This window comes from Ailuropoda melanoleuca, chromosome 2 (assembly GCF_002007445.2).
Source record: "Ailuropoda melanoleuca isolate Jingjing chromosome 2, ASM200744v2, whole genome shotgun sequence".
Taxonomy (NCBI): Eukaryota; Metazoa; Chordata; class Mammalia; order Carnivora; family Ursidae; genus Ailuropoda; species Ailuropoda melanoleuca.
The window spans coordinates 162,439,452-162,451,263 of NC_048219.1; the positions used below are offsets into that span (position 1 = coordinate 162,439,452).

An 11,812-nucleotide genomic window follows, 5' to 3' on the forward strand; every position below is an offset into this window, starting at 1 on the left:
TTCAAAACAAAATCCAAAAAATGCCTCTCAAATCTTTTAAATCTAATCAGTATGGATGGTAGCTATACTTATGGTGAACATAGCATAATGTATAAACTTATCCAATCACTGTTGTACATTTATGAAATTAATGTAACATTGTGTATCAATAATACTGAAAGAAAAAAAAATAGGGGCACTTGGGTGGCTCGGTCTGTTAAGCCTCTGAGACCCTTGATTTCAGTTCAGGTCATGATCTCAGGATTGTGAGACCATATAAGGCTCTGTGCTGGGAGTGGAGTCTGCTTAAGATTCTCCCTCTCCCTCTGCCCCTCTCCTTCTCCCTCTCTTAAAATAAATAAATAAATCAATAAATCTACCACAGTCCCCTGCCTCCTTTCTCCATTTTTTTTTTTTTTGAGAGAGAGAGAGAGGGCACCAGCAGGGGTAGGCAGAAGGGACAGAGGGAGAGGGAGAGAGACAATCCCAAGCAGGCACTATGCTCAGCCCATAGCCCAATGCGGGGCTTGATGCCACAACCTCAATACCATGACCTGAACCAAAATCAAGAGTCAGACACTCAACTGAGCCACCCAGGCGCCTCATCCTTCCTCCTTCTGTATTTGATAATTGTTGAAGAAATTGGGTCATTTGTATAAAATTTCCCATATTATTTGACAGATTGGATCTCTTTGGTGTCATTTAACTTGTTCTTCTATCCCCTGTATAAACTGGCTTATTTGAAAGCTTGACCAGATTAAGATTCAATTATTTTGGCAAGAATATTTAATATGTGGTATTGTGTCAAATATATTTTTGACAGCATAGCTGGTTTGGACTCTGAGAGACTTCCTCTCACAGGTCTCTGCTGAGTTTTAATTTACTACCAATCTTTTTATGTTGATAGATGTTGATAGACCTTTTAATCCTCAAATTATGGAAGCACGGTCATCTACTGAAACTGAACCAGAGTTTATTATCACCTTTAAGCTTATGACATTATTTCCTTTGCTGAGAAGTCAAATGAGTAGCATGCACTGTTATCTATTACAAAGATTATTTTATTTGCCTTAAGAAATGTTTTTTATTGGGAGACTATATTCAATTAGGTGACCCAATTCAGCAGGTATTTTCATATGTTTTGGAAGAGTTGAATGAGAAAATGTTTGGCAAATTTAATAAAAGGCCTTATATTAAGTACATAAGCACATCATGTATTGTACTGAAAAATTATGTTTAACAGGCCTTCTAGTTAACAATACCAATAGTTTGAAATAGAACTTAGTAGGAGGTGGCAGTGTAATGCTTATATTTTCTATAATAACTGGTTTTTGAGCAAGGGAGTAGTAATATCATAAAAATGTGTTTTAAGGAAGACATTACTGGAAATATTTAAGTCAGGAAGAGCACAGATTCTGTATTTGAGGTAATCTAATATAGAATTGTTTGGATGCAGCTACAGAACCACCTCAATCAACAAGTACATCCCGTGTTATAAAGTGACAAACTTTGTAGCTGGTGATTTCAACTCACTCCATAAAGCATGATTGCAATGAACAAAGCAAGAGTAGAAAAATAATAAAAAATAATAACAAATTCCCTATATCATTATTTAAATATCACCTCCCCCAAATAATCATACATACACAAAGCAGCTGGAATATTTCTGTGAATGTAAATTAGATCGAGTCACTATTCTGATCTCTATACTTGCATGACTTCCCTTCACACTTAGAATAAAATCCAGAGTTGGTACCATGGCCTCCCAAGGCACTGTGAAAAAGCTCTCACTACCTCTGACCTCATATCCTACCTCTCTCCTCCTCACTGTGATTCAAAGAACTTGCTCTTCATAAAACGGGGTAAGATTGTTTCTGTTTGGGGCCTTTGCACTTGGTATTCCACCGGAAGTTACTTTCCCCCCCAAAGACTCGCATAGTTCCTCACTTCATTTAGGCCTTTGTCCAGTATCACCTCCTCAAAGGCCCACCCGACCACCCTATACAGATTAGCACCCTACCTTACCCCTTTCCACCTCATTACCCTTTTTTTCTTCTATAACAAGTGCCCAATATTTGTTGGCTATATTTAATCAACCATCTCACTGACTCCTCAAAACTGCATTCAGTAGGTAGTACTGCTATCCAGTTTACAGAAAGCGTACAAAAGTTAAATAAGGACCTGGGAACAAACGGAGGAGAAAAGGATGTCAGGATTTGATGACTTGATTCCTGAAATGGGTAAAATAAAGCAAAGTTGTCTGGTTTATCTGGAATATAGGAAACCACACTATACACGAACACCAATTAAAACGTTGGCCACATTTTAAGAGGAAGGCAAATAGAACTGATCCTCTTCCCTAAGAACATGACCTTATATTGCCCTCTCAACAACCTCATGCGGTAAGCACGGCCGGTCCTGTGTTAGACTATGATTAAACAGAAAGACTGTGACGGCCAGACTTGGCAGCCAGGAGCGATGGCAGTCCGGCTCAGCACTCACCGGTTTGGACAGTTACGTAATTAACACCCAGAACCTCGAGCTTCCTCCCACCCCTGGGCTGGGCTCACGTGCCGAGCCTCGCAACCTTCAACAGCACCCAAAAGAACGGTGGCGGTTGGCGAATCCCGAGAACAGTTCCAGCGCGAGAGGTGTGGTGAGCGGCCACCCCCAGTCTCCCGTAAAACGCGCCTGAGCGCGCGGCGGGAACTAGAGCCCGGCCATGTAGAGGGGTGTGTCCGGGCGGCCCTGCGCTCCCTCTGATTGGCCGGTAGGATGACGACAGCGTTTACGCTAGTCCTTACAGGCAGTGGGAGTGTGCGTCAGCTTTGCGCTTTCAGGGTGGGAAGGGGGGCGTGTCTGGAGGCTCAAGGGGCCCGCCGATTGGTTGGAAGGCGCCGGAGCCGGGCGGTTCGGCCGGCCGCAGGAGGGCGGTGCCGTGGGCCTGGTCCCGGGGGTGGCGACCGGCTTCAGTGAGATGATCATGGCAGCTCGGACCGGGCAGAGGGCTCTAAGAAAGGTGGTTTCGGGATGCCGTCCAAAGTCGACGGCATCGGCCGAAACCTCGGCTCCGGCGCAGGGGGCTGCGCGGAACGTCAGGTAATAAACAACGGGGGTGCTGCGACGGCGTTAGTTTTCGGCCTATACTTGCTGAGTGGAGGGACCGAGGAATTTTGGGGCGAGGCGAAGCCGGACCGGATGCATTTCCGCGTCTCTAAACAGAGAGTATCTGTGATCGGTATTTGAGGGACTCAGGCTTTGCGCTCGTCACCCCGGGCGGGAGGCTCGCTGGCCTGTCCCAGACGCTCCGTCTGGGTTGGTAGCTCGCTACCCTCGCGAGAGGTAGTGAGTCCTCGGCAGAGCGACTTTAGCAGCAGCTGATAAAGCAACTCGGCAACCGGTAACTTAGGGCTCTTCCGGTCTCCTCCCCTACGGCCTACTGCTGTTGCTGCTCTCGGAAAGTTTTAACTTTGCGGCCCAAGAGTTGATGGCTGCCGGGCTGTGGGAGTTTGTGGCCCGGCGGCGAGCCCTCTTCTGTTCTCCAGCCGGCCAATTGGCCTGATGTGCTTTCCCAGTTTTTGGTAGGGGCCTTTGACTCCGCCCTTTGGTGCTTGCAAAACTAAATGTAGCCAAGTAGGGGACCTGGATTTTTTTTCCACTCGACTGTAACTTAGAGGTCCTGTAACCTTGAACCAGCCTTCGATTTCCCTGGTTGGTTCCTTTTTGGTGGGTGGAGGCGGAGACAGGAATGATTCCATACTTCCACCACTTAGTTTCTTTTTATTAATGACTTTGTTATAAATTATGCTCGAAAATTATATTGTTTAAAATGTATTCAGTTGGGGCGCCTGGGTGGCTCAGTCGTTAAGCGTCTGCCTTGGGCTCAGGGCGTGATCCCGGCTTTCTGGGATCGAGCCCCACATCAGGCTCCTCTGCTGTGAGCCTGCTTCTTCCTCTCCCACTCCCCCTGCTTGTGTTCCCTCTCTCGCTGGCTGTCTCTCTCTCTGTCAAATAAATAAAATCTTTAAAAAAATAATAAAATAAAATGTACTCAGTTGTATACAGTATAGAATGGAGAAAGCACAAATACTGAACTCCAGGAATTATTCAAGTACCAAAACCCCAGCCAACTCTAAATCCTTTTAGACAAATATTGGTTGAAATTGAAATAAAATAATGTCATATCGTTTAGTCCTGCTGAAGGAAACAACCTGAAAAAGTAGTTCTAAGGAGAACATAGCCTATCTTGCTTTAGATCAGCTTGTGTTACCCTTATAAAATGTTGGCTTGCAAATAAAACTGTTACTTCTAAGAAAAAAATACTATTGTTTTAATGATCAAATTAAGACTTAAATTACAAGGCCAATATTTATTGTTTATAATAATGAAGAGGGAGGGAGTTTATTAGCTCATTTTTAGGCAGAAGCATTAACATACGTTCTGGCCTTTATCATGGTAGAGTATTTGAGATGTAGTATTGGAAGGTTAGTGACAAAAACCTGTCCTTCATCTGATTCAGTTTGAATTTCATGGTTTAACGATACATAATGACTGTATGGCTCCTTATTGCAGTTGAAGACATTATTCTTGATAATGTGTGAAAATAGATGTGCTGTCCAGGGTTTGTAACCATAGTATGGGAACTCATCAGGAAAACTGTTAGCTTGCTCTAAACACAGGTATTTCCTTTATAATTGTAATCAGATTGTGTAAGGGTTTTTTTGTGGGGTTTTTTTGAGCAGGGAGAAGGGGAGGTTGGGGTGATGGTATTACATAAACTTGGTACAAAATCCAAAACCATGTACAGTGAAAAGTAAGCTTCCTAGTCAACCAGTTCACCTCTTCAGAAGCAACAGTCTTATGCTACCTTTTCTGATATTTATCAGAATATTATTAAGTGTGCTCAGTATCTGTCACATAATTGGCTTCCAATAATAGGTTACAAGGTATCTATACAAAAAGTGGGGAAATAGGTAAAACTGTTTTAACAAAGTCACCTAAAGAATGTCTTAGAATGGAAACGTGATTAGGTATTTTGTATACCAGATTTGGTTTTTGTAATTAGTACAACTAACAGAGATCCTAAATTATGTTATGTGACTTTTTAAAGGGGGAAGCTAAATTAACTGCTTAATTTTTTATTTCTGCTGTTCTGCTTCATTTAGCAGAGTAACTGTCATTATTGGTATAATCTGACTTCTAAGCAAACTGCAGGTTTACTCTAAAGAAAAATCACAATGGGCTTATTTTAATATTATTCCTGCCTTTAAAATAAGATTCACATAACAAATCATATTTTTAAAGATTTTTGGAAGCACACTTTTATTCTCTCTAGGAGATGATCTATTTAAAATGGGAACATATTTTTCTCTCTAGTAGGTGAATCTATCTAAAATCTCTTTTGATTAAAAAAGAAAATCATAGATATCTTTAAAATATGCTGTTACCATCACTGTAAAATCAGATACTACTTGTGATATCCTAGAAAACCTAGAATTCTGAAAGCTATCTTGTTTTACTCTGTTTTCCCCATTGTTCATTTTTTTGAAGTGTTATTTAGAGCTGGATACATAACTATCCTGAAGTCTTAAAAGAGGCCAATAAGTTCATCCATATAGTTCATATGTTTTATTCTTTTCCATTACATTTTAATTAATAGTTGTGAAGTGTTTAGCTTACCCATTTTCATTGACCTCTATTTCATTGCCTCTGGAATAAGCCCGTCTAATTTTTATAAAGAGTGTTAATTGTTGAAAAGTTCTTTCTTGTATTATGGAGCCCAAATTTGTCTCCATCTGACTGGACTTTTGTTTTACATTTTGGAACCATATCCTCAGGTATCATCCCTATCTTCTGGCTGAATATTCCCAATTTCTTAAACCATTCTTTGTTTGACTTGATTGTCTCTTCCTCTCCGGCCAAATTGTAGGGTGTCTAGGTCCTTAAAGAAATTTTATTTATATGTAAATCCTATTTTACAAAGCAAATTTTATGTATGACATAAGGAGTTTTCACCAGGCCATCCAATCCCCTTTTAAAAAATAATTTAGGTCTGCTAAGGAGTGTGTAACAGCTCACCTGCCCAATCAGCTAACCCTGAAAATAGATGGAGCTGGAGGATCTGCCCATACCTGGGCTTCGCTGGGAGTTGGTGACCTGTGATAGGGATGGGGGGGGGCGGAGCCGCTGTGGTTCCCTCCCAACCCCCAACCCGTTTAAAAAACTAAAAAAATAGGAAATATTTTTAAAAATTAAAAAATAATTTGGGGGTGCCCGGGTGGCTCAGTTGAGACTCTTGATTTTGGCTCAGGTTATGATCCCAGGGTTCTGGCATCAAGCCCCACCTTGGGCCCTACCCTCAGCAGGGAGTCTGTTTCAGGATTCTCCCTCTCCCTCTGCCCCTCCAGTGCACATCCTCTCTCTCTCTCTCTAATAAGTAAATAAAATCTTTTTGAAAAATACTGCTTAAAAAGTAATTTGAAGATTTGATTTAATGAAATAGCACTCTTTTACTTGGAATTCTTCAACAGCTTCTCACTGAGGATAAATTCCAAATTGCTTTATTCTGGTTAATAATTCCCAGCATGATTCAGCTCTGACCCTGTCTAACCTTGTTTCGTGGTACTCTCCTGGCTTGCTCTACTACTGCTACACTGTTAGTCTTTCTCAGTCTCTGGATACTGCCAAGCTCTTTCCCTACTACCTGGAGTGCCCCCTATCTACCTCTCCTCCCTCCATATACGTTCGTTGTATACACACACACACACACATTTTTTATGTACATATCTGTTTCTCTCTTTACATGGCTAACTTCTTCCATTATGTTTCAGCTGAAATATAACCTCAGAGGACTTCCTAGACCACCGTATCTAAAGGAGCTCCCAATTACTTGTCCCCATCCCCATTTCTTTCTTAGCACTTTTTTTGAATCCTCAACTCCAAAGTAATCCTCATAAAGTTAATTTTTATTTTTACCATTATATCCCTAGTGCCTAGCACAGAACAAGAGCTCAATAAGTATGTGAACTAATACATGAATAGTAATAAAATAGTTATGCAATAATCTTATTAGGGAAAGGCAAAAATATTCAGGTGAAAAAAAGTATATCAGGCATCTATATTTAGAAATACTCAAAACAAGTAACATTCTAATTTCCTTGACATGTGTTTTTACATATGTGGATTGAAATGGCGATTGGAAGGGAAAGGAGAACAGAGCAACAGTTCTAACAGGGCCACTGGATTCCGATCTTAAGTCTCAGAGTAGATCAAGAATTAAGGAACCTCTGTGGATCCAGCTGGGAAGACAACCTGGATAGATGAGTTAGAAAACAGATGATGACGGGCGCCTGGGTGGCACAGCGGTTAAGCGTCTGCCTTCGGCTCAGGGCGTGATCCCGGCGTTATGGGATCGAGCCCCACATCAGGCTCCTCCGCTGTGAGCCTGCTTCTTCCTCTCCCACTCCCCCTGCTTGTGTTCCCTCTCTCGCTGGCTGTCTCTATCTCTGTCGAATAAATAAATAAAATCTTAAAAAAAAAAAAAAGAAAAAGAAAACAGATGATGAGGGGCTCCTGGCTGGCTCAGTCAGTAGAGCATGTGACTCTTAGTCTCAGGGTTATGAGTTTGAGCCCCACACTGGGGGTAGAGAAAAAAAGAAAGAGAGAAAGGAAAGGAAGAAAGGAAAGGAAGAAAGAAAAGGAAGGAAGGAAGGAAGAAAGAAAAAGAAAGAAAGAGAAAAGAAAGAAAGAAAGAAAGGGAAAGAAAAATAGATGATGAATATTCTAGCCAGTGTATGGGAAGAATGTGTTGTAATATGTGATTGTAGACTGAAAGCCAACTTTCTGGGAAAGATACCATTTGTGCTGAGAACTTCTAACCCTAACTGTAAGCTGTTATTTTTAGTTTTCTTTATGGTACTTAAGAAACTTATTTTTTTCTGTGTGCCTATGCATGCGTGTGTGCACAACTGTGTCTGTGGGTGTGGGTGTGTTTCAGGAATATTCTAAAATTGCAAAGCCTTCTAAAGTGTGACAGTTACTGGGGTGCCAGGCTGGCTCAGTTGGTGGAGAATGTGACTCTTGATCTTGGGATCATGAGTTCAAGCCCCATGCTGGGTGTAGAGATTACTTAAAAAAATAATGTGTGATAGTATTTTACAATCTATAATTGCGTAATTTTCAGTGCTACTCTAAATCAATTACTTTTTGTCTTTTTAGATATTTAGCTTCCTGTGGTATACTGATGAGCAGAACTCTTCCACTACATACCTCAGTTTTGCCTAAGGAGATATATGCAAGAACCTTCTTCAAAATTGCTGCACCATTAATAAACAAAAGAAAAGAATATTCGGAGAGGAGAATTATAGGGTTTGTATATAATAAAAGTTCTGCTAAAAGAGTATATTCACAATTTTCTGTAGAGTATCAAGACTTTTTTTCTGTATTTTCTTCTTACAGACTATGCTTTGGTTTTTCCAGATTGGCCTTTCCATAGTTTTTGCGGTTTTATAAATATTTGTTGAATGAACATAATTATATGGTAACTTAATAGGATAGATTTAAACCTTGATGTGTAAAGGAAATAATTGAACCGTTTAGACCTGCATTTTTGTACACTGTTTGTTTCTATAGTGGCAACATTAGTGATAGGTTGGGCCCAATATGTTTATATAGCTCCCTTACATACAGACACACATAGATAAGTAACATACAGATGGGCTAAGAGGCTCCTACCACCTGGAGTGTAGGTTGGCAAACTTTTTCTGTAAAGGACCAGATAGTAAATATGTTAGGTTTTGTGGATCATACTGTCTCTGTAGCAACTACTCAACTTTGTCATTGTAATTGTAGCCCAAATGACATATTGCTGTAGATACTATGTAATAAATGGGTGTCACTGTGTGCTAATCAAATTTTATTTGCAGACCTAGGCAATGGGCCAGGTTTGGCCCCTGACCTAGGGGTTTATACAGAAGGGAATAAGGAGACTGCAGTTCTGCTAAACCAGAAACACAGCATCTGTTCATATGGGAGTTTCTACATGGTGGTCTTAATTCTCAACAGGCCATCAAATATTCATGAATTCTTGTAAAAGTATATTTCATTAATTATTTCAGTTGCTTTTTCTATTCTGATTTTTCTTTAGTAAAGGACTTTCAGCAGACTCAGCTTTTGTCACCAAAATTACCTTTATTACTGGCTAGGTCACATACTGGTTAAGGTTATGCTAGCAGCTATACTGGTAAAACTCCAAAGTTTGTTTCTTTCTTATGTAAAGTTCAAGTGGATATTCCCCATCCATGGGCGGCAGTTTAGGAACCAAGGCTCCATCTAATTTGTGCCTTTTGTAATTCCTTAGTCCTCAGAGTCTCTTAAGAAGATATACCTGATTCTAAACCAGATTGGTCTGGAAGGGATTATTGTCAAGAACTAGTCATGTAGGGGCGCCTGGGTGGCACAGCGGTTAAGCGTCTGCCTTCGGCTCAGGGCGTGATCCCGGCGTTATGGGATCGAGCCCCACATCAGGCTCCTCCGCTGGGAGCCTGCTTCTTCCTCTCCCACTCCCCCTGCTTGTGTTCCCTCTCTCACTGGCTGTCTCTATCTCTGTCGAATAAATAAATTTTAAAAATCTTTAAAAAAAAAAAAAAAGAACTAGTCATGTAATCCCATCTAAATTCAAAAGGGGAATTGGGAATAGTAGCTTTAGGGCGGGTAGCTTCTTCCCANAAAAAAGAACGAGTCATGTAATCCCATCTAAATTCAAAAGGGGAATTGGGAATAGTAGCTTTAGGGCGGGTAGCTTCTTCCCACAATAGCACCATGTAAAGCAGCCTAGATAACTGGATAGGTAGACAAGCTTAGATAACTGAATAGGTAGACGTCTTTGGTATCTGTTAAAAAGAGAAATGGCAAAGAAAAGATAAATAGTGAATTGGTCTGCTTTACTTTTGAATCACTACTAGTATCTTTTTATTACTGTTTACCTGTCATTTGACAGGTATTACTGGGTGCTTTATATTTATAGTTTCATTTCATTCCCAAAATAGCCATGTAAACTAGGTGTTGTTAGTCCCATTTTAGAGATGAGGAAACTGAAGCGCATGGAAATAATGTACATTGTGTCATGCATGATTCCTACAATTATTTTTCCCACCATATTTACTTACTGTTACTTACTTCCTTATTCTTTCTCATGCTGAAATTCTTTGTATTACAAATTGGCCTTATCCAGTGATCATCTTATCTTTTTTCCCATTTGACATAAACATAATATTAGCTACTGTTTATTAAGTGCTTTTTTTTTAAAAAAACTTTATTTATTTATTTGACAGAGATAGACAGCCGGCAAGAGAGGGAACAGAAGCAGGGGGAGTGGGAGAGGAAGAAGNTTAAAAAACTTTATTTATTTGACAGAGATAGACAGCCGGCAAGAGAGGGAACAGAAGCAGGGGGAGTGGGAGAGGAAGAAGCAGGCTCCCAGCGGAGGAGCCTGATGTGGGGCTCGATCCCTGAACGCCGGCATCATGCCCTGAGCCGAAGGCAGACGCGCAAAGACTGCGCTACCCAGGCGCCCCTAAGTGCTTTTTTTTTAAGTTAAAGATTTTATTTATTTATTTGAGAGAGAGAGACAGCGCGCACACAAGCAGGAGGGGGCAGAGAGACGAGCTGACTGCCCGCTGAGTGAGGAGCCCAATGTGGGGCTCCATCCCAGGACCCTGAGATCATGACCTGAGCCAAATTGAGATGCTTAACTGACTGAGCCACCCAGGTGCCCCTTTATTAAATGCTTATTAAGCATTGTGTACTATGCCAAAACTATTTCACTTAACNGATGCTTAACTGACTGAGCCACCCAGGTGCCCCTTTATTAAATGCTTATTAAGCATTGTGTACTATGCCAAAACTATTTCACTTAACCCTCAAAAGAACCCTGTAGAGGTACTTTTCATTTATGGATGAAGAAAATAAAATTGAGAGGTTAAACTACTTACCCAGAGTCATGTGGCTTAGTTTTAGGGTTGGTATTTGAACATAGTCCTTTCTGACTACAAAGTCCATCCCCTGACCACTATGCTGTACTGCTTTCTTAGTTGTTGTACACTACTTTTATAACAATTAGCTTCCAGGCTGCGAGGTTTCGTATTTCTTCATGGGACTTACTCTAGCATTTATTTCAAAGTGACTAAAACCTAGGAGGTTGTAGGAGGTAGGGTGTTTTTTTTCCCCTCCCCTCTACTGTGGACCTCATTTCATGATCGTAAAGGTTAATTTAAACGTACGTAAAGGCTCATTCTCTCTTATTCCAAAACTTCCCATTTGTAATTTAGATTATGATTATTTAAATTGCTGAATAATTTTTTTTCTTTCCCTTTTCAATTTTATTGGCCACAGGGAGTTGTCCTCCCTGCCACAAGAGGTGCTCACAGTTTCTTCAGCCACTCCAAGCTTGGGCCCCAGGGGTCCCCGGGCATGGCTGGGCACCTCGGGCATGTTCCTGTCATCTAGGAGGGGCACTGGGTAGTTGTAGGGAATGGCCTGGATGATCATGACCCTGTACTTGTTCAACGGGGACAGAATTCCACTCCCAGCCATCTTTGGCCATGGCAATGGTCTAAAATACTATTATCATTTTGAGGTGAATTATGTTTTAACAGTGGTGAGTCTTTATAAGAATAATATCTATCTGGCTCTCATTATTCACTCATCTTTTACATGTATCCATAGACTGTTGTTTCTCTTTGTTTATTTTCCATTTAGGCCCTGAAGTTTTGTGTTGAATTTATTTGTAGGTATTTTGCATTTCTGTGCTACAGACTGTTTTCTTTCTTTCTTT

The 11,812-nt window shown here is 40.9% G+C and overlaps 1 protein-coding gene across 2 annotated transcripts in view; it reads left to right on the top strand.

Moving 5' to 3' along the window:
• Positions 1-2,897: 2,897 nt before the first annotated feature.
• COQ10B (coenzyme Q10B) overlaps positions 2,898-11,812 on the top strand; it is a 19,861-nt gene continuing 10,946 nt past the window's right edge. Inside the window, exons 1-2 of one of the 2 annotated variants that reach the window (XM_019800486.2) lie at positions 2,898-3,078; positions 8,197-8,346. In XM_019800486.2, the coding sequence (XP_019656045.1) occupies positions 2,957-3,078; positions 8,197-8,346 (272 nt within the window). In that variant the 5' untranslated portion in view covers positions 2,898-2,956. The remainder of the gene's footprint in view (positions 3,079-8,196; positions 8,347-11,812) is intronic. The other variant, XM_002920026.4, reaches the window with a different exon arrangement.